The sequence below is a fragment of the Hemicordylus capensis genome, chromosome 15 (genome assembly GCF_027244095.1).
Source record: "Hemicordylus capensis ecotype Gifberg chromosome 15, rHemCap1.1.pri, whole genome shotgun sequence".
Taxonomy (NCBI): Eukaryota; Metazoa; Chordata; class Lepidosauria; order Squamata; family Cordylidae; genus Hemicordylus; species Hemicordylus capensis.
In genome coordinates this window covers 19,009,051-19,031,381 of record NC_069671.1, presented here as the reverse complement: position 1 = coordinate 19,031,381, position 22,331 = coordinate 19,009,051, and the positions used below count along the sequence as shown (strand labels likewise).

Genomic DNA, 22,331 nt, shown 5'->3' with positions numbered 1-22,331 from the left:
TGTCTATTTGCTTTGCTTCTATCTTTAGAAAAAGTACTCCTGCTCCAAAAGTTTAGGTGTTAATGAAGGTAAGAACAGCCCCACTGGATCAGGCCCAAGAAGGCCCCTCTAGTCCAGCATCCCATTTCACACCCCAAATGCCTCTAGGGAGCTTGTAGGCAAGAGCTCTTGATGTTGCTCCCCTGAAGCTGGTATTTAGAGGCATCTTGCCTCTGAGGCTGGAGGTGGCCTACAGCCACAAGTCTAGTAGCCGTTGATAGCCCTGTCCTCCATGAATCCAGCTAAGCCCCTTTTAAAGCCATCCAAGCGAGTGGCCATCACCACATCCCATGGCAGAGAATTCCATGGATTAATTATGTGCTGTGTGAAAAAGAATTTCCTTTTGTCAGTCCTAAATATCCTTACTTTCAGTTTCATCCGTGGGATGACCACGGATTCTAGTGTTGTGAGAGAGGGAGAAAAAACGCTCTCCTCCACTCTCTCTGCTCCATGCACAATTTTGTACACTCCTATCATGTCTCCCTGTAGAGTATCTTTTCCAAACGAAAAAGGCCCAAACTCTGTAGCCTAGCCTCATAAGGAAGGTGCTCCAGGCCCCTGATCATCTTGGTTGCCCTCTTCTGCACCTTCTCCAGTTCTATAATGTCCTTCTTAAGATATGGTGACCAGAACCGTACGCAGTACTCCAAATGTGGCTGCACCATTGAGCTTTATGAGGGCATTAAAATATCAGCATTTTTATTTTCAGTCCCCTTCCTTATGATCCCTAGCATGAAATTTGCCTTTTTCACAGCTGTTGTACACTTAGTCCCCGCCTTCAACAAGCTGTCCACCACGGTTTTGCCCCGATATGCATCACTTAATACTTGCTTACACTGAACCGCATTTGCCATTTTGTAGCCCACTCAGGCAGTTTGGAGAGGTCCTTTTGGAGCGCCTCACAATCGGCTTTGGATTTCACTACGCTAAATAGTTTAGCAACATCTGCAAATATGGCCACTTCACTGCTTACTCCAACTTCTAGATCATTTATGAATAAGTTAAAGAGCACTGGTCCCAGTACCGATCCCTGAGGGACCCCATTTCTTACTTCCCAGAGCAGTGTACATGGTTATGCTTATCCTCACAACAACCCTGTGAGGTAGGTTAGGCTGAGGGAGAAGTGCTCCAGAGTCACCCAGTGAATATCATGCCTGAATGGGGATTTGAACGCTCCCAGTCCAACACTCAGCTAAGTTAAAAATTAATTTACTCAGTGAACGGTCAATGACCCCACAATCCGAGAATTTGATAAGGAAGGAAGTCTTTCTAGAAGGCCAACCATCCTCTTGGCCAGAAGGACTTACCAGCTTCACACACCAAGAAAGGAAGGACTGACATTTCACTCTGCAGATATTGCACCATACAAAACGTAGCATGCAAATATCCTCTCCCTGAGGGACACCACAGATTCAGAAACACTGGAAGACTGAGACTTAGCATATCTCCCACCTACATATGACGAAGCCACAGTCTGAAAACTCAGTTCTGTAAAGGCTTGTCTCAAAGCATGATGAGTCAATGGCTGCAACTGCCAGCCTTAGAGAGACGATTCCATTTGGTCAACCCAGCTTACTGAACAGTTCTCTGAGAGTCTGCATAGAGTTCTGAAAATATAACCAATCCCCAGGTTTTCTCTTAGATTCTTCTGGTCAACTGGATTTGTGTCCCCCCCGCCCCACCCCAATAAGAGGGAAGGCTGAATGAGTTTTCCTCCCACGGGTCTGAGCTTACCCACCCATCCTAATTTCTTGCTGATTACAGAGTTTGGCCAAATTAGGACTGGACATATCTAGCAACATCTTTATGCTGGCCTTGGGCCGAAATAAACAAATACACTATCTAGCAACCTCTGAAGGTAAGCAACATCACCTTGCTCCTCTTGACAATGATGAATATTTATATACCGCTTTTTGACAAAAGGTTCCCAAAGCAATTCACATAGATATAAATAAATAAATAAAATGGACCCCTGTCCCCAAAGGACTTACAATCTAAAAAGAAACATAAGACAGACACCAGCAACAGCCACTGGAGGGATGCTGTGCTGGGGTTGGATAGGGCCAGTTGCTCTCCCCTTGCTCATCTATATCGTGCAGCAGAGATATAGGAAGAAGCTGAACGGCATCATCATCTCATACTGTGTGGGAGGAGGCAATGATAACCCCCTCCTGTATTCTACCAAAGACAACCACAGGGCTCTGTGGTCGCCAGCACACTTTACCTTTATCTGTGTGAAGATAAAAACCATGTAATTTGCATATAGAAGAATTGACCCTTAACAGCAATTAACACCCAAGTGTATTCATCATACCACAGAGAAAAACAGAAGTCACAGAATGTTCTTATCTGTTCCATTTTCCCAAATCAAATCTTTTTTGTTTAAACATTAGTGTTTGCTCAGGTTGTTCAGCATTCAGGTAAACTACATCTAATGGCTTGAACACATAATTCTCAACATTACAGAGAAGGGGAAGTACATTTGAATGGCTTTCTGTGCGAGGAAAATGTGCATGGAATACAAATACAACGGATATTTATATACCGCTTTCAACAGAAGTTCCCAAAGCGATTCACATAGATATGAACAAACAAAATGGCTCCCTGTCCCCAAAGGATTCACAATCTTAAAAGAAACATAGACACCAGAAACAGCCACTGGAGGGGTGCTATGCTGGGGATGGATAGGGCCAGTTGCTCTCCCCCTGCTAAATAACAATAATCTCCACTTTTTAAAGGTTCCTCTTTGCCCTTTGGAGAGGAGAGGGGAGCTGGTCTGGTGGTAGCAAGCATGACTTGTCCCCCTAGCTAAGCAGGGTCCACCCTGGTTGCATTTGGATGGGAGACTAGAAGTGTGAGCACTGGAAGAGATTCCCCTTCTTAGGGGATGGAGCCACTCTGCAAAGAGCATCTAGGTGCCAAGTCCCCTCCCTGGCAGCATCTCCAAGAGAGACTCCTGCCTGCAACCTTGGAGAAGCCGCTGCCAGTCTGTGAAGACAATACTGAGCTAGATGGACCGATGGTCTGACTCGGTATATGGCAGCTGGCCAATGTTCCCTGTCAGCAGGGGAATTCTATCATTGTGCAGGTTCCCACAAGCTGTTCACCTGGGTGCAAGAAGAAGGGCCAGTGGCAGCTACCTTGACAGCTAATTGGCCAGGAACTGCTCCAAGCGTTGCCTCAGCCAGGGTGGACTGACGTCCATCCCGAGGGCTCCTTTTCAATCTCTCAGCAGCGGATACACCGACGACTGCCAGAGAGAGTGGATGGCCTGGAAGCATTTCCTCCCATGGGCTGCCCATGAGTACCCGCCCGCAGCTGCTCTTCAGAAGCACCTCGCCCCTGAGCGCAGTGGGCCTGTGGTGCTTGCATCCCCCCCTGCCTTTTCCACTTCCAGTTTAACTGCCCTATGCTAATCCCACGGGAGCAGAGGAAACGTAGTTGTGGGCACAGAGTCCGGGGTGGGTGGGGGGGAGAAGTAGCAGTTTCTGCTTTTCAGGGCCATGAAGATGTGCTTGCAGATATGTGGGCAGGACAGGATTCCCCGTAACTGGGTGGGGTGGGCTCAAACACCTTTGGCCTCCCCGCAGATGGCAAAACCAAGAATACAAGAGAGTTCTCCAGAGCAGCATAATTTACCCAGGTCACAGACAGTGGTCCCTCTCGTTTTTCCCATCACTGTGCGGAATGAGTTTCATTCTGGGTGGCAGGATCAAGGCAGGGTGTGTGCACCGGCATTCAAATGAGGCCTTCCCGATTCAACCTGAGCAGGATCTAAAATGAACTGAGCAGACTTCCAAGAAGTTTTGAGCGCCTGCACACCTTAGCGAGAACAGTGGTCACAGAACTCTGCTTCCCTTGGCACAGAATTTGGTGGCCGGGGTACAGAATTTTCTTTTCGACATACCCTACACACCTAGCCATGCCCGGCCCCTATCCAGGAGCCAACGATCACAGCTGGCAAGGCAGGAAACAAGCGAACAAGAACAGCAGCTTGACAGATGCCAGGTCTTCATCGCTCGGCAAATGAAAGCTTAAAGATAAGGGAGTCGCCTTATCGACTCCTGCCCACCAGTACACAGTGCCGACAGGCACACACACCTCCCACACTTTCCCTTCCACACGGTGTCTCCAACCAGCTCCGACTTTCCCCTTCAGGCCAGGGATCTCTGAATAGCTCAGACAAACAGCTCATTCATCCCGGCTGCGGGCAGGTGCTCACCTTTGCGGCCAGTTCAGTCTAGGACAAAACTAGCAACAGCTCCAATTGAATCCGGCCGTCTCTCTCTCTCTCTCTCTGTCACGTCTTCGACAGATTAGATGGAGGAGCGCCACAGGGAAGAGGAGGGAGCCATCTTATCTGTTTATTATTTCTCTATGTAAACCGCCCTGAGCCATTTTTGGAAGGGCAGTATAGAAATCAAATAAACAAACAATAAAGGGAGAAAGCAGCACATAATGGAAATGGGGCAGCAGGGAAGCCGCCCAACCCCTCACCTCAAGGGCACAGGAAACTGCCATATACTGAGTCAGACCCTTGGTCCCTCTAGGTCAGTATTGTCTACACAGACTGGCAGCAGATTCTCCAAGGTTGCAGGCAGGAATCTCTCTCAGCCCTCTCTTGGAAATGCTGCCAGGGAGGAAACTTGGAACCTTCTGCTTGTCCCAGAGCGGCCTCATTATCCCCTCAGGGGAATTTCTTACAGTGCTCACATGTAGTCCCATTCATATGCAAACCAGAGCAGACCCTGCTTAGCAAAGGGGACAATTCATGCTTGCTACCACAAGACCATGCATAGAATTATGCATGGAGCAGAATGTGTGGATAGGGAGAATTCCTCTCCCTCTCTCACAACACAACGAAACGGACTGCCAGGAAATTCAGGACTGATGAAACTAAGTGCTTTCCCCCCTCATTAATTTATAGAGTTCTCTACCGTGAGATGTAGTAATGTAGTAATGGCCACCAGCTTGGATGGCTCTACGCAGGGCTTACAAGTTCATGGAGGACAGGCCTATCAATAGTCTTGAGGTCTACTGGCTACCTCAGGGTTCAGAGGCAGGGTGCTTCTGAATACCAGCTGCAGAGGAGTGATGCCAGGAGAGGGGGCATGCCATCATCAACTGGTTGTGTGGCTTCCCAAGGCATCTCGTGGGCCACTGTGTGGTGGTGTAGAGAGGCCTTAAGCCAGATCCAGCAGAACTCTCCTTATGGGATCTTCCAAGACCCAACTGCAACTGAGAAACAAATGCCAAGAAGGCCTTCTCGGCAGTGAGACGCCCAACTCTAGAACGCTCTTCCCAGCAAGACTTACATGCAGCAGAGTCTGAGATGGGGTTTTTGATGCCAGGCAAAGGCCTCTTTATCTGCTCGGGCTTTCTAGATTTTACAGTTTGTTATGCAGCACTTTATCTGGCTGCAAGTTTCTCCTGATGCTGCTGTTTTGATCTGAACCCATTTCAGCGCCCTCCTGAATAGCGGACTATAAATCCTCTTAATAAATAGATCAATAGCCTGCCTGCCCCGCTCCCCACCCGCCCCACACTTCTGCCACTCAAGTACCTTCTGAAGAGCCGCAAAGTACTTTGCACAAATTTGTTCGAGGCAAAGTGGATATGGAAATTTGCTTAGCATGCATAATTTATTTTGAGCGCAGGGTAAGGAACTGATTGAAATGGGCCTGGGGTGCGGGGAAGAGCAGCAGAGGACACATGCCAGCTCGGTCATGCATCGCAGGCCTCAGACTGGAGACAGTTTGCAATGAGGAAGCCCATTTTACGTCACTAAATAATGAAGCAAAAGAGCTGTAGGAAGGACATGTTGTAGGAAAGGGAGAAAATGAAACCGGATTCTTCTCCTGAAAGAGCAGAATGTTTGGTCCAAAAGGTAGATTTTTTAAAAGTTCATATTGTTACAAGGGTTCAGGGGCACTGCCAGAGTGAGCAAAGGAACTACCCACTGCTTCTCTTATCCAGAGCACACAAATGTAGAGCAAAGTTTCCTTCAACAAGCAAAGCAGAAGCGCAAAGTGCAACTACCTGAGGGCATAAAAAGAGACGTAATCCAAATAAGCACACCTGGTCATCAAGCACGAGACCACACACACAAACACATTCGGCAATGCAAAAAGCAAGCAAAGCCAGTTTGGCTGGATGGAACCCTACCCGACAGCACCGGAACTGGGGTGGATTCCTGTCTGCTTGCTGCCAAGGAGAACCCAGGTTGGTTTCTTAAGCCGGGGGGTGGGGGGGGACGGGACACAGCCAGAAAAAGAGACCAGATGCACTAAAATTTTCCACTTTCAGTTTCATAACATTGTAGCACACACAGGTAAGAAATGTGCTGATGGGCACCCAGCTAGATGGTTCCCAGCACCACTGTGATTTATCAGATGTATGTCCTCCTACCACACCTCCTCCTGTGTGTATGTAGGGGGATGATGCTTAAATTGCAGTGGGTGGGGTGGCTCTCCGAGTGCCTTTAGGTCCAGGCTCCAAAATTACCTAGGGTGCATCTCTGCCAACAGATTTCACTGATTTGAGGTGGTACTTCCCACCAGATCCTAAAGACTCTGATCAGTCCACAGCAAAATAAAATGTTCTTGGGTCAACAGCAGGAGTAAGATACGCAGCGCCCATTGCATCCCAAATAACAAGGGCTACTCAGTTTTTAACCCAGGTGTGGGATGAGTTTTGTTCTGGGCGGCAGTATCAAGGCAGTGTGTGCGCACATATATTCAGAGTGGGGCCTTCCTGATTCAACCTGAGCAGGATCTAAAATTAACTGAGTGGATGTCAAAAAACACATGAGCGTGCAGACACGCGCAAGACTTAGAAGGAACACTGGACCCTGGAGAGCCAATGTCAGGCCGTGTAGACAAGAGAGGGACTAGATGGGCCTCAACACAAGGAAGAAAAACAGCTACCTACGTTCAACAATTGGATTATATTGTGTGTGTTTTGGAATGCAAAATGAATGATACACGTTGAGTTGATCAGCTTTTCTACCTTAACTTGTGGTGCGTCTATTTTTAAATTAAGCTTCATTAAAAAATTTTGATCAAGGGTGTTTGATTGAGGAGGCTGGACTTAACTTGTATGCCATGATTTGTATGATCTCATTTAAGATACGAATAATCTTGTTTAGGAAAATCAATAATGGGGGAAACCAGAAGGGAAACCAAATGGCTCCCAAAGCTGCTGAGGTTGACAAGCTCTAATGAGCTTAAACTGAAGGGAGGAGGATTTAGGATACTTTTAATATGATTCGCATTCTGTGTGAGCCGCCCCCAGATCACTCTGACTTGGGGCTGTTCCAGGGCTGGGCTTGTGCCGAGTGTGTGTGCACGCGTGTCCGTCCATGTGTCCATGTCCAACAAAATGGCATGGAAGCCACCCCACTCCCTGGAGGAATACAGAAATTACTGGGTGTGTGTGATGAAAAAACCAATTCCGTTGCAATAGCTCTCTGGCTAAATGAAAGGGTGGTTGGGTTGTATATTGGAAAGGCTGCCAGGGAACATTGTTGGAGGTCCCTCTCTTTACGCAGGAAAGGAAAAGGGGCATCCTTATGGCACAGAGAGGCTACACAACTCGGCATGCTCTATGCCAAAATGGGCATTTGTTGATTTTCTTTATTTGTAATATTTATGAGCTGCACTCTGCCTAAAAGGCAACTAAAGCATACGGCCATTAAAATCACAAAATACTAATGAAACAACATCTATCAAAACATCATCCTCAAAACTAGGAGAATAATAAAACCAAACAGACCCATTGTGATTGATGATAACTTTCTTCACAAAGTTTTTTTATTTAAAATAAAATTTTAATTGAGAACAATTTTGTTACAGGGTAGCTAACAAATAACATTTATTATTATTAAAATGTATAAATCTTCTCCTGCCCCTTCAAATAAAAGGTTAATTTTCATCACTTTACAGATCTACCACACATTACCAGATCTTCCTTAGCTGCAAAGGTTCTATTTCTTTTCCCACCCAGCAATTAATATCACAGGAACCCAGGAAGTTGCCATCAACCAAGTCAGATGCTTGGTCCATCTAGCTCAGTATTGTCTACACTGACTGGCAGCAGCTCTCCAAGGTTTCGGGCAGGGGTCTCTCCTCAACCTAGGCAGGCGTCCCAGGACTGGGGCATCTATTAAGCCTCCAATTACAGCTTTGCTCCAATATGTGCTCCACTTTGCCACCGACGCACTCCCCAGCATTTACTCATCACCATATCCCAGCCAGAAAAGCAACAGACTGCAAGCAAATTGCACCAGACCTGAACTCTCTCCTTGGCCCAGCAAGTAAAGGCTTCACCTGACTTCTATGTAGACGGGTTCTTATCACCAGCCAGTCAGTCATCACCATTAGGGCAAGAGATTCAGGAGTGTTGAGCAACAGGATTCATTCCCAGACTAATCCCCCAACTCATATGAGCAAGCAGTTACATGTGTCTCCCAATTGTGTATGCAACACTGAGAAGAAAACTCATCCAGTTCTGCATCAAAGAAACGAGAACTCCAGGCCAAGATAAATCACACCATGCAGACACAACCACCTCTCTGTTCATCTTGCACACCCTTGAACCATTAGCATGGAATTTCTGTACACATCCTAAACACGTTTAAGTAGCAGCCAGTCCCACTGCAAAGTGTTCCCACTGAATTCCCAAGAATTCTTTAGGATGGGGATGCTCACAAGATGCCTCCCCATCTCTGACAGCTTTTAAAAGGCCTTTAAAGATACATCTATTCACCCAGGCTTTTAATTAATATTGTTTTAATGGTTTTAATGCTGTTTTAAAATATTGTTTTTAAAATTTTAAATAGTTGTAATGTTTTAAATGTTTTAAAATATTGTTTTTAAAATTCTAAATAGTTGTAATGTTTTAAATGTTTTGTTTTTGTTTTAACTAATGTTTCGCTGCCCCACTACAGAGGCCTTCGACTTGGGGTGAGAAACCGCTTGCTGATGCAAGTGCTGGATTGCCAAGTTCTTCTCACAATACACTTCTTAAGAGGTATGGACTACAACAGGCCTGTAGATCTAGGAGCCAAAAACTTAGAGGAGTCAGACATCAGACCCTCGACAAAAAGACTGAACTTAGTGGTGGATATTATGGCGAAGGAGGGTAAGTGGGCTTCTCTTCATCCCCTTCACAAGTAGGAACATATGAAGCAGACCATTGGTCCATCTCAGTATTGTCTACAAGACTGGCAGCGGCATCTCCAGGGTTGCAGGCAGGAATCTCTCTCTCAGCCCTATCTTGGAGATGCTGCCAGGGAGGGAACTGGGAACTTTCTGCTCTTCCCAGAGAGGCTCCATCCCCTGCAGAGGGGAATCTCTTCCAGTGCTCAAACTTCTAGTCTCCTGTTCATATGCAACCAGGGCAGACTCTGCTTAGCTAAGGGGACACGTCATGCTTGCTACCACATGACCAGCACTCCTCCCATATTAACAGAACAGAAACACAGCCACCTGGGACAAATAAAGACTGTATTAAATAACTTTGTTATTGAATATAAAATAAAATAATTTTATTAAATAGAGCATCCTAGTCTAGGTGCCATGGTTTCTCAGCACCTGGGATTTGCCAAGACCTGGACTACAAGAAAATGATCTTCAGCAGCGATCCACCAATTTAGGCTTAGTTCACTAGCCAACCATTATTTGTGGTTGCCTCCAACCCCCTCTCTCTTCCCTCAGATCCTTTTCTGGCACACAGGCAGACTCACATAGGAGAGAAGTGGGTCTTCTGTCATGTGCACTGGAATACGGAGGTGGTGAGAAATTGGGGGAGCCCTCTCCAACTGCTCAGAAAGGATTCTTGCCTTCTCAAAAAAGGCAGTGGAAATGAAACCTCTGGGGAGGAAATCTGTGTGGGGCTGGGTGTCCTGCTCACCAGAAGACGGGGAGCCAGCCTGCCCACCAAGGAATAAGTTTCTCTTCTGTGTAAAGTCTTCTGAGGATTCATTTTAGTAGCTTCCCAAACATGGCAACCTACACAAAGAACTGGAAGAACCAGAGCGCTATTTAAGTCCACCCGTGCCCAAAGGTCAGAAGGTCCGTCTCCCAGCACCCTCTCCTCCCCAGTAGGGGCGATGCAAGCTGATGAAGGGCTGAGCCCAGAGGGAAGGGGCCAACTTAGCTCCAGTTTATCCAGAATACCAGAAACCACTAAGGAGAGGCCAGGCACAGGGAAGAGCCATTCCTAACCTCCCCCGAGGATCTTGCGGAATAATGCACAAATCCTGCTTACAATAATCCAGGACAGAGCAGTGGCGGGGGTGGGGGGGAGGAGGCACATCTCTAAGCATTAACAGGAGGTGCAAATCACACCCCACGGCATTCACACCACGCCATGCATGAACCAAGGTCAACGCTTCAGTGCTCAGGATGCACAATGGAGTGGATTTTTGGTTTTTCAGTCAGAAGGAGTCAGGCCACCCCAATGTTTTTGGGCCCACATCTTAGACCTAACAAGGGCAGGGAGGGAAGCAAGCAGGAGGGGAGCGTGCCGTTCCTCCCCCACACAAGCAACAACAGATCCGTCCACCTCACTCCGTAATTCAGAACAAATCGGAGGTTGCTGCAGATCTGAAAGCCCTAGCTCAGCATTAAGTCGGGCTTTGATCTCGAAGGATTTATTTACATTTTGCACACCACATCACCCCCCTCTCCTCCTCCACTTCATACACAGTTTTAAAATAATACCACCAGCCGGAGAGAAAGAGAGAGTGCGCTTTGCAACAAGAGGCTGGGGGATGGGCAAGGAAGAGGCCTGTCTCCCCCCTCTCACATTCCTAACCAACAAAGCCTCCTGGTACAGGATCCAACCCTCAGGTCCTCTAGCCCAGGATGGCCCCCTCCAAACGGTAGTGGCTCTCCAGGGTGTCAAGCCAAGAGAGGTACTTCAGGAGCTGCCTCGTCCATCTAATTCAGCATTATCCACACTGGCCGCCAGTGGATTTCCAAGGTTTCAGGCAGGAATTTGGACGGAGGAGGCAGCTTTAAGACACCTGCTCTTCTGCAAAAGGGCTGAATCTGCCTTCCAGCACAGGCCGCGGCTACCTTTCCCCTCCCCATTGTCCCTGCTTGGGAAACTGCCAAGGCTTGGAGGCGCCCAGACATCTAAAGAGCATCAGAGGACAGATGGCATCAGCTCAGCTTAAACCGGCCTTCATCCCCAGCCCCACTTTAAAGCCCCCCTAAAGAGCTCACGCAAGACCAGAGAAGTCCCAGAGAAGGAAATGCAGCTGGGGGGTCTCCAGTCTGACAAGGGGGAGGGGGTGGGGAAGAGGGAGGTCGTTGCAAGGATAAGGCGCCTTGGTTTGGTGTGCTCAGGAGGCGATGGAAGGCCCAGTCTTTTCTTGGCCCAGTCTTTTCTTTTCCACCGGCAATGCTGGTGAAGCCCGCCTCCCACGCCATCATTTCCCCCCTCCTTGCACGCAGCAAACAGGAGGGTGGTGGTCCAGAGAGACATTTGCATTGGGAAAGTAAGTGAATGCAAACCGAGCATGGGAGACGGTCTTCCCCCTTCCAGACAAGGAGAAGATGGATCCAGAAGTTTTGCCCAAGGACAGGAGGGATCTGACTGTTTGCAGACAACAGAGCCAAACCCTTCTTAAAATATTGACTCTCTGAGAAGGACAGAGAGAGAGAGATGCAGATAAGGCCCAGGCCTCAACGGAGCAGGGGATGGTCTTTGCGACCCACAAGTCCTGGACTTCAACACCTCCATGGAAACAAGAGAGGTTTCTTTAAAAAAGGAAAAGAGAGCTGGTGTCATGCCCAACACCAAGCTGCTGACTCTACAGTCCAAGCACAGTTTAATAGGTGCCGCTGTTCAGTGCCGTCTCCTGCACTCACCCCCGGCACGCTCGCTCTTGGAGAGGATTTTGGGCATATTGGGCATATTGGGCAGCATCCAAACCAAGTTAACCATGGCTACGTCCAACTGACATTAAGGGGTCTTCAGGCAGTCATGACTAACTCATCCCATTGATTTCAATGCTGCTTAGTCATGGCCAACTAGCCTGGATCCTGCCCACTCCGTACATTGAAGCTGTTGGGTTTGAAGCTGCCTCGAGTGTGTAGTGACAGAAAAGCAGGGCAGAAACAGCAAGGAAATGCAATTCTGCCTTGGTTGGCCCACCAGGCGTTCTCCCCTTCAGTACGGACTCTTCCCAGTTAAGCCTTTCCCCCCCCCCTCCATCTCACAAGATACTGCCCTCCTCTCAGCAACCTGCTCACTGCCTCCTGCATAAGCCTGCTCTCTAAGCAGACGCAGTCACACACGAAATGGGTACAACCCCCTGAGAGGATGGGCAATCACCGGTGGTTTCACGGTGGATGTACAAAGAGCTCTTAAGGGTTCTCAGCAACTCTAGCATCTGCAAAGGTCGATATGAGACACTGTTCCTTAATAGCAAGTATCCAAGGGGTAGTTGAACACTCTCAGGCCCAAGGGATCCTAGGTCAGTGTTCCTCAACGTTTTTGGAGACATGGACCAGTACGTTCTTTGTGCATGGTTTCCCGGACCAGCAGTTAGTAAAGGGGTCGCCCCCCCCTCGCCCCCACCCCCAGGCACCCCCAAAAACAATTTCAAACTGGGGTGGGGGGCACCACTGCTGGGAGCTCTCCAGAGCTCATTTTCAGGCAGGCAGCCCTTGCTGCTGGGATAACACTCATTTAGCTTCTTCGAAATGAATGTTATCCCAGCAACGAGGGCTGCCTGCCTAGAAATGAGCTCCAGAGAGCTCCCAGCAATGGAGGCCCCCACCAGCTCGAAATTGTTTTGTGGGGGGATAATTCCTCATGGACCAGCATGGACCGGCACTCAACGGCTTACGGACCAGCACCAGTCCCTGGACCGGTGGTTGAGGAACACTGTCCTAGATGACCTTCAGGTATATCCAGTTCTAACAGTACTATGGAATCTTTCACTCACTCACTCACGCACACACCCCTACAGCATCACCAAGCAATCTGCAGGTGTCCGTGAATTCTCCAAGGCCAAATTTTGGCATTGCCTCAAGCACAACATCCTTGCCCACTGGCTCTGCTCACACCTTCAGCGAGCGGCACAAGCCTAGAGCGGGAAGCAGACCACAAGTCCACCTGGACCATCCCCGGCCCGCCCACCCAGCCACCCGAAATGAGGTAGGAGCACCAATTAGTCACCCTCACACACCCTGAAGATCACGGTGGGCAGAAAGAGCAAGGTATGCGTCACAGGAGAGGTGGCTTTAGAGCAAGTTCATCATGTGACTCCACACACTCAGGGAGCTCTCCAGAGCTAGGCCCTGGTCCATCTAGCTCAGTATTGTCTACACTGACTGACAGTGGCTCTTGCAGGGGGTTTAGGAAAGGGTCTTTCCCCCGTTCCCAAGAGGAGGCACCAAGGACCGAGCCTTCTGCATGCAAAACACATGTTCTGTCACTGAGCCATAATGAGGCAGACAACTGATCCATGGTTTTGATCACATAAATCTGCTCCCTGTTGAGCCAGACCACTGGCCCATGAGGCTCAGTATACTCCATGCTGTGACTGGGAGCAGCTTTCAGACAAAGGACTTCCCCAGCCCTACCTGGAGATGCTGCCAGGGATTGAACCTGGGGCCTTCTGAATAGGAAACCAAGTGAGCGATGGCCCACATGAGCTAAGCCAAGCTCTGCAACCACTCAAAACCCATGCAAGAATACCGGGGGCCACTCACACTGACCCAGAAGGCTCCAGTGGAGAGACTCGATGATGCAGAACAATTGAGCAGGTGACAGTAGGCAAGCTACCACAACCCCCATAAGGATATGGAATACAGAATATAATAAAAGCGAGGAAGGGCCTCAATTCAACTGTCCCAGATCATCCACACAAGGGACCACACCCACTGAGCAGGAGTATGCCCGTCAAGTCAAGACGAAGGCTCCATCAAGACCTGAAGGGCCTTGGCTTGCCGAGGTGCAGGTCCACGCACCCTCTTTGGGACTCACTCCAGGACAGCAGAAGCATCCTGGACTTCTGACCACCCCGGCCTAGTCTGCACCTTGTTCTCCGGAGGACATCTGCAGCAGCTGCTTCCTGTGGTCCTGCGGAGGATCCCCTCACACATTTGCATGCTTCACGCAAGATGGCCTTGACATCACTGCCACCACAGATTCTCAAAGCCTCCCTCACCCGGCCACAGCACAGAGCACCATTCCTTGGGCACCACTAGCCACCTGACCCCAACCCAACCCTCCCTTGCTGTTCCAGGAAAGCACTCACCTGCATCTCCATGGAAACAACTGTCCAGAGAGGGCCTCCCAGGGGCCATGATGTCCCCATCGCTGGGCCAGATCTGTCCCGTCTTCCGGACTCCCACGATGGTGGCTTCGGAGACCACAACCTGCTGCTGCCGGTGCCGCTTCTGAGACTGCGGGGTCGGGGGGCTGCTGCTGTCAAAGGACTGCTGGGAGTTCTGGGAAGGGGACCTGCTTTTCTCCCGGTACATCCGGTAGGTAGTGGGGCTGGGGGAGACGTGGCTGGACTGCCCCGAGGAGAAGTCCTCTTCGCTGGAGGTGAGGTTCTCGTTGGAGCTGCAGTCGGGCGTGTAGCCCCCGCCGATGTCCTCGAAGCTCCGGGGGGAGTAGGAGCGCCGGGGCCAGGTGAGGTGCTTCTCCTGCTCAGTGGCGGCGGCGGCCGGGTTGCGCAGGGCGGGGGCCTTGCTGTTCTCGCCTTCCCCCATCATGCCGCCCACGTAGATGCTCTGGTAGGGCTGGAAGTCCCCCGGCCAGGGCGGCCGGGCGCCGCCGTTGGCCTGGATCAGGTTGTCCTTCAGGAAGCGCGGGTTCAGCTCGGCGTCCTCGTACTCGCCGTCGTACCCAAAGCTGCTCTCGGCAGACCTGCCGCGGAAGGGCGTGCGGGGGGGCTCGTAGCCCGCCTGGGGGGCCGGCTTCCTGCGCTCCAGCTGCATGGCCTGGCTGCCCAGCGAGCTGATCTGGTCGGAGACCTCCTTGTCGTTCACCTTGACCAGCCCCTTCTCGTGGTGGTACTCCAGGTTGACGTAGAAGGCTTTCTCCGAGGAGGCGGCGGCGCTAGTGGCCGGCGCCTCGCAGTGCGAGCTGGCCTTGCGCAGCCGCTCGAAGCTGCAGCGCAGCGCCGCCACGCTGCCGCCGCCGCCGCCGCCGCGCTCCTTGCCCACCACCGGCTCGAAGGCGCCTCCTTCCTTCTCCGAGGAGGCGCTCAGGAGGCGGCGCTGCTGCTGGCCGCTGGACAGCGGGCGCGGCTTGCACGGGGAGCCCTCGGCGGCGGCAGCCTCGGCCTCCTCCGGGGCTCTGGGCAGCTTCTCCTCGCCGCCGCCGGGCTGCTGCGGGCTGCTGTCGGAAGGCGCCGCAGGCCCTGCCGAGGGGTCTCCCTGCGCGGCGGCGGCGGCGGCGGCCGAGAGCTTGCGGAGGGCGGCCGGGCGGGCCTTGGGCTTCTCGGCGGGCGGCTCGAGGACGGCGTCCACCTCGTCCGGGACGTGCGAGGAGCGCTTGAAGCCCCAGCGCTGGCGGTCATAGCTCTTCTTCTCCTTGGCCAGCAGCGTCTGCAGGTAGATCATGCGGAAGCGCTCCTTGTTCACCTCCAGCTCCAGGCGGCGGATCGAGGCCTTGCAGCGCTCCAGCTCCCCCTCGATGTCGCCCACCGACTGCAGCGCCATGCGCGGCGGCTCAGAGTCCGCGAACTGGGCGCGCCACGCCTCGGCGAAGCCCACCGGGTCCACCATGGCGGCGGCGGCGGCGGCGGCTCGCGGCGGCAGCGCCTCTTCTCATGCCCGGCGGGCTCCCGGTGGCGGCGGCGGCGGGGACGGCGCTGCGCCTGGTGCTGCTGCTGCCCGCTCGCCCCCCGCGCCGCCACCGCTGCTGCCCATCGCCCACGAGCCGCCGCCGCCGCCGCCTCCTCCTCGCGGGCGCAGCGGGAAGGGAACGAGGAGGAGGAGGAGGAGGAACCACCGCCACAACAAAGAGCCCGCCGGGAGAGGGGAGCCCCGTCGCCAGCCCTGCCCTGCGTGCCCCGGGGCCGAGGGGAGCCCTGCTGCCGCGCTCCTCGCCTGCCCCCGCCTCTGGCGCTGCCCGGCCGGCCTGGCCGCGGCCTCTGCCGCTCTTGCTCTAGCGGGGTTCGCGCGGCGGCGGCTGCGCCTCGATGGCGGCGGCGGCGGCGGCGCCTTCGCTGCCCATCGCCAGCCGGACAGACTCCTCGCTCTTCTTCCGATCGCTGCTGCTGCTGCTGCTGCTCCTGCAGCAAGCCGAGCCAGGGAAGGGAAGGGGCGGAGCAGCGGCCCGGGCGGGCCCCTTAAAGGGGCGGCGGCAGCAGCAGCCTCCCCGCACCAGCCGCCGGGCCGAGCCCCACCGCGCGTGCCCACCTGCACGCGCTCCCGCCGCCCTGCCTGATGCACGCGCGCGGCGGAGCCCGCTTCCTGGTGGGGGAGGGGGAAGAGGCGCCCCCTCCCCCGCCGCTTAAGACGGAGCTGCTTTAATTTGCTGCTGCTGCTGCTGCCGCCCTGCAGTGCCCGCCGCCGCCGCCGGATGCTCCTGTGCTGCGCAGCGGCAGGTAGGAAGCCGGGGAAAGAGCCTCCCGTCCGGCGGCGCCCCTCTCCGCGGCCGCCTTGCTGCAGCAGCCGACACTGGTCGGTCCAGAGAGCCGGCGGCAGATGTTCGGCTCTGGCCGCCTCCGCCCGAGTCTCTAGCTCGCCCTCTCCCTGGAAGTAGCACAGCGCGAGGCGCCGTTTCCAGCGGGATTTAGCAAACTGCGAAGTGACGAGGAGTCATTATTGGGGGCGACACATGGCAGCGAGAACTGCTTCGGACAGTGGCTTTTGGCTTTGGTTTGGCCACGTCCAGGCAGGGCACGGTTTTATTTACTTAATGAATATGCCGCCCGACTCCCAAGGCGGCTCCTGTTGCTCTTCTTACCAGCCCTGAAGGGCAGAATACGAGTTACGCAATACTCCCCGGTATTTTTACGGCTGATATTTTTTATTCTGAAGAATGCATAACTTGTGTTCTCATACTTTTTGGACACTACATAATCATTTTGGGCATGCAAACATACTTAGGCCAGCACGGAGCTGTTTCCTGGCATGCACACCCCTCAAGAAGAGGAAACTGGAGCATGTCCTCCCAAAAGGGAAAAGGCCTAGAGCAGCAGAGGGAAGTGTAAGCCAGCCTTTCTCCCATCCAGTTGCTAGCCTCCCTAGAGCAAAGTCCTTGGGTAGAATAGAATTCCAAAGGACATCAGGGGTTCTTCGGCCTCTGCAGCTGCTCTGCACAGCCTTGGACAAGCCCACCTCTGCTTGCTGTAAGGTAAAGGTAAAGTGTGCCATCAAGTCAATTTCAACTCCTGGCACCCACAGAGCCCTTTAGTTGTCTTTGGTAGAATGCAGGAGGGGTTTCCCATTGCCTCCTCCCGCGCAGTGTGAGATGATGCCTTTCAGCATCTTCCTAGATCGCTGCTGCCCGATATAGTAGCAAGAGAAATTCGAACTGGCAACCTTCTGCTTGTTAGTCAAGCATTTCCCCGCTGGAAACACTTAAGGTGGTCTAGCTCACTGTACACACGGGTAAGATGAATATATAGGCATCTGCATCCTCGGCTGCCTCACCTGGGCATGCGTCTTCTGTTTCATCCAATGGCTGCCAAGCTCATGATCTGGCGTATAAAATTAAGAAGGTGCCTGGAACCCATGTGAGTTTTATTCGTCCTTTCACCAGCGTTTGATGTTGAGCTCAAGCCGCTGCCAGGCAATTAATTAGTATTTGGAAAGTGCTTTGAGATCCAAGGATGAAATGTGTCAGTGTCCAAAGCATTATCTTGGGTTTGCCTTCTGCATTTTTAATGCTGTTCAATAATCCATCAAGCCTCATAACCTCTCATGCTTTTAATTTATTGGGACAAATTATTACAGCTTTCTTTCTTTTTCCCCCCTTTTTGGCAAATTGCTTGCTAATATTCAGATTTATACTCTTCCACTTAATACAGAAACCTCTCTTGTTAGAGAGGAGAGGAGAGCTGGTCTGGTGGTAGCAAGCATGACTTGTCCCCTTAGCTAAGCAGGGTCCACCCTGGTTGCATATGAAAGGGAGACTAGAAGTGTGAGGCACTGTGAGATCTTCCCCTTGGGGGATGGAGACACTCTGGGGAGAGCAGAAGAGGGTTCCAGGTTCCCTTCCTGGCAGCATCTCCAAGATAGGGCTGAGGGAGTTTCCTGCCTGCAACCTTGGAGAAGCCGCTGCCAGTCTGTGAAGACAAGACTGAGCAAGATGGACCAGGGGTCTGACTCAGTATATGGCAGCTCCCTATGTTCCTATGAAAGGCCTTTGACGGCTGCAGCATATGAGGCTGCCAGTTGGAAACACAGAGGGTCTTCATCTTACTCCATTAAAGTTATAGATATCTAAAGAGATAGATATAGACAGAGAGAGAGAGAATATACTTGTTATTGCTGTCTCTTTTGTTGTTTTAAACTTGTTGCTTTTTATAATCATGTGAAACAAGAACTGGAGGTTAAGTGGGAAAAGAGGTAGGCTTCCCAAGAATAAATTTTCCTAAACAATAAACGAACTAACAAAACAACCCTATCTTCAAACTCTGCTCACCCCCTGCCCTGGCACCCTTGACCCAACAAATCAAACAGGAGGAAATTGACTGAAGGATTTGAATACACACTGAAGACAAAGGGCAGATTTCACTGTTTATCTACTCTGGAGGGATATCAGACTTAGATCAGCCTATTTCCAGCATCAGGAATTTAGAGGGGAGGCTGTCCCACCATGAGATAAGGGGAGGCAGTGGATCCGGATGCCATGAAAGCTACAATCCTGCGTGCACTGACTTAAGAGTAGGACCTCTGGAGCTCAGGGGCACTTACTCAACACCTAAACATATGCAGGATCCGTGGGCAGACTGGGGGGCAATCCAGTCTCAAGGAGCGCAATCTGTGGAGACTGGGAAGTTCTCCTGCACAAGTGCTGTTGAAAGGCCACGTGCTCTTGGTCAGCTTCCGGTTGTTTCAATGAGGCCGCTTTCTGCGGTTGCTTCCTGGCGGGTCAGACCTGTCTTTCCCAGCGGGCTGTAGCAGAAGCCCAGAAGTTCACAACAATGAAGCAGAAGAATGTCCCAGTGGGCTGTGCCTTCATGTGAATTAGGCAGGGGAGAGTGTTGTCATTTTGCTCCGCCACCTCAGCTTGCCCCTGGTCATAGGAGGCTGCTGCTGTTGGGAGCCCTTGTCGCTCAGCAATAGAGTATTTAGAACAGGACCTTCACCATGCACCCAAAGCAACAGCAGGGTGCCCAAAATCTCCTGTCCATGGTGTGCATGTGCATGTCCCTTTTAAAACACAGCTGAGGTGTCTTCTGAGAGCCCAGGCAGTTTCCAAGCAGCCCTCCGCACGCACACCATCGCAACCACACAAGCCCTCTTGTGTTTCAGAAGAGAGACTGCAGCAGGGCTTCTGCAAAGAAACCATGCAGATGGCCACCGATCGTCTCTGCTACTCCCTCTCGTGGGCATAACCAGCTTGCTTCCTGACAATCATTGCTAACACGGCCTTATCTCCTAATGCTGCCTTTCAGAGGGCACACGTCTTAAAACACAGGCCTTCAAGATTCATTCAGGGTCACACAGGAATGGTTGCTCAGGCTATTGATTTCTCAGCAAAGATGCCCATTTGTCAAATCTCCGAAGGGCAGTAAAGAGAACACACATTGCTAGGTCATCAGGTGTGAACAAAAGAATACACCTGTGTTTACAAGTGTGCTGAAGCTTCCTAACAAACAGCGGTCTGAGTGCCAGAAAGCAGAATTTTTTAAAATGTCATCAGTCATGGGAAATGCTATGGCAAAATGGGCTGGTGGGAGTGCATGTAAAGGTGGCCTTTTCCATCACAATATGCAGCCTTTGGAACTCCATGTCACAGGATATCCATCTCAGAGAGCAAATATATGAATGCAACAGCAATGCTTTTTTGCTACTGGAATAGACACAGCGTTTGTAAGATAAATAGTTGGGATGGTTTGTTGACCTACTAAGTGATTGTAAGAAAACTGCCTATAATACTTTTGAGGACTGTATTTTAAAACCTGTTCATGTAATTTTGATAATTTCCATGTATTTTTTATTATCTCTGTTTGATTTCCCAGCTGCCCCCAGTAGCACAGGTTTATCCAAAATCCACCATTGCTGCGACAATTGTCCTTTGACCTTCCCGTATGAAACACTCATGGATAAAACCCAAGCTAGGAAATGCACATCTGTCCAAGAAGTTACAAACAAATGGGCTGCCATCCAGATGGGGATAAGAGACACTCCTTGCATTGTTCTATCCAAGCAGCTTCTCAGTAGTAGTAACATGATCTTCGTTAATGTGGGGGGTGGGCACGGCCCAGGGGGAAAGTTCTGAACTGAATTAATTATTAAAGTTTTAAAGTCAGGTCTTGAAGAATCCAACACAGACAGGCCTAAACAAGGCAGGGCAATTTCCAAAGGCTGTGTTTATTGTCCTGCTCTAGCCTGTGCAACTGTAGCAGCAGGAGACGAAATGAAACAAGCCATGACACCAAATAAGCAACTGTGTCATTTCTGTTGCTTGAAAACAAAGTGGAGTTTGCTTATGCCGAAAGAAGGGCTTTAGAAGAGGCCACGTTCCTTTGGGGACAAGGACTGTCCATGTGTCAAGGGGTCCAACACAATCAGAGCTGGTCTTGTGGTAGCAAGCAGGACTTGTCCCCTTAGCTAAGCAGGGTCTGCTCTGGTTGCATATGAATGGGAGACTTGATGTGTGAGCACTGTGAGATATTCCCCTCAAAGGATGGAGCCTCTCTGGGAAGAACAGAAAGTTCCCAGTTCCCTCCCTGGCAGCATCTCCAAGATAGAGCTGAGAGAGACTCCTGCCTGCAACCTTGGAGAAGCCGCTGCCGGTCTGTGTAGACAATCCTGAGCTAGATGGACCAAGGGTCTGACTCAATATATGACAGCTTCCTATGTTCCTATGTTATGCTCTTTATCTGAGAAAAAAACCAGGGTCCACGGAATGGAGGAGGGGAAAACATGCAAAACCCGTGAACAAAAAACCAAAGTAAATGATGGATGAATAACCAGCTCTCAACACACGTGCTCTTTATCTGGGCATAAGATGAAAAAAAGGCCTGTCTAACCCAGCATCCTGTTTCCAGCATTAGCTTGCCCAATGCCTTGAGAAGCTAACAAACAGGGTATGAAAGGGGTAGCCTTCTCCTGTTTCCAGCATCTGGAAGTCAGGAGATATACTACGAGGATGAGTGAATGACATTTATTTCAGTCTTTGGCCAACATAAAGGAACATAGGAAGCAAAAAAATAAAATCATTCAGTAAAGGGGGTAGGATTGGAACTGAGCAATTTCTAGACCAGGCCTGCTCAACTTAGGCCCCCCAGCTGTTTTTGAACTACAAGTCCCGTGATCCCCAGCCACAGGGGGCATTGCCTACTTAATTGGCTAACTTCAAATTTTAGCATAAGGGCTAAATTAGAAGTTAAAATGTACAGCTGCCACCAAAATCAGCAGCCACATGTCTGGTAGGTTCCTTAATACGGGAAAGGAGGGGGAAAGGCACGAATGCACAAAGAATAGATACAAGCTTAGGAGGCGCACTAAAAATATATTCTGCATTAGGCCTAGCTCATTTTTTGTTTTTTAAGGCTCTCTCAGACACACTAGTGAAACTCAGACACCTTCTGTTTTACTTGTGGCAAAATAATCTGTGTACTCAACGTGGCAAAATCACACAGAAACAGCAAGCGTGGGTCCAGTTCCTCCCTGCCCATCCATACTGCACAGAAGAATCCACCCTATCCCATAAAAATCCAGCTAAATACAAAATATGAAAGGGAGACTTGATTTGTGAGCTCTGTCAGTCTCCCTTTCATTTGCAACCAGGGTAGACCCTGCTTAGCTAAGGGGACAAGTCATGTTTGCTACTACAAGACCAGCTCTCTTCATATTGTGTGGCATCCCCAGAAGGTCCTAAATGCCAGTGTTTCCACTCTGCAGAAGGTCGGCCAACATTTTTAATGAACATATTTTGTATTTAGCTGGATTTTTATGGGATAGGGTGCATTTTTACCCAAGCTTTTTAACTTTTAGCTTTTTAACTTTTTAAACTTTTGATTGTTTATTATTTGTTTTAAATTGTTTTTAGTATTTGTTTGTTGTGAAATGCCCTGAGACCTTGGGTTAGGGCAGTATAAAAATGTGCTAAATAAATAAATAATAAATAATTTTCAT

General features: G+C 50.7%; 1 protein-coding gene across 4 annotated transcripts in view; it reads right to left on the bottom strand.

Moving 5' to 3' along the window:
- BCR (BCR activator of RhoGEF and GTPase) overlaps nucleotides 1-22,331 on the bottom strand; it is a 100,832-nt gene that overhangs the window by 74,458 nt on the left and 4,043 nt on the right. Inside the window, exon 1 of one of the 4 annotated variants that reach the window (XM_053280461.1) lies at nucleotides 14,318-16,452. The exons of the other annotated variants lie outside the window; for them this stretch is intronic. Within the exon in view, the coding sequence (XP_053136436.1) occupies nucleotides 14,318-15,797 (1,480 nt within the window). The 5' untranslated portion in view covers nucleotides 15,798-16,452. Of the gene's footprint in view, nucleotides 1-14,317; nucleotides 16,453-22,331 lie in introns of those variants that run through there. 4 annotated transcript variants of the gene reach the window in all.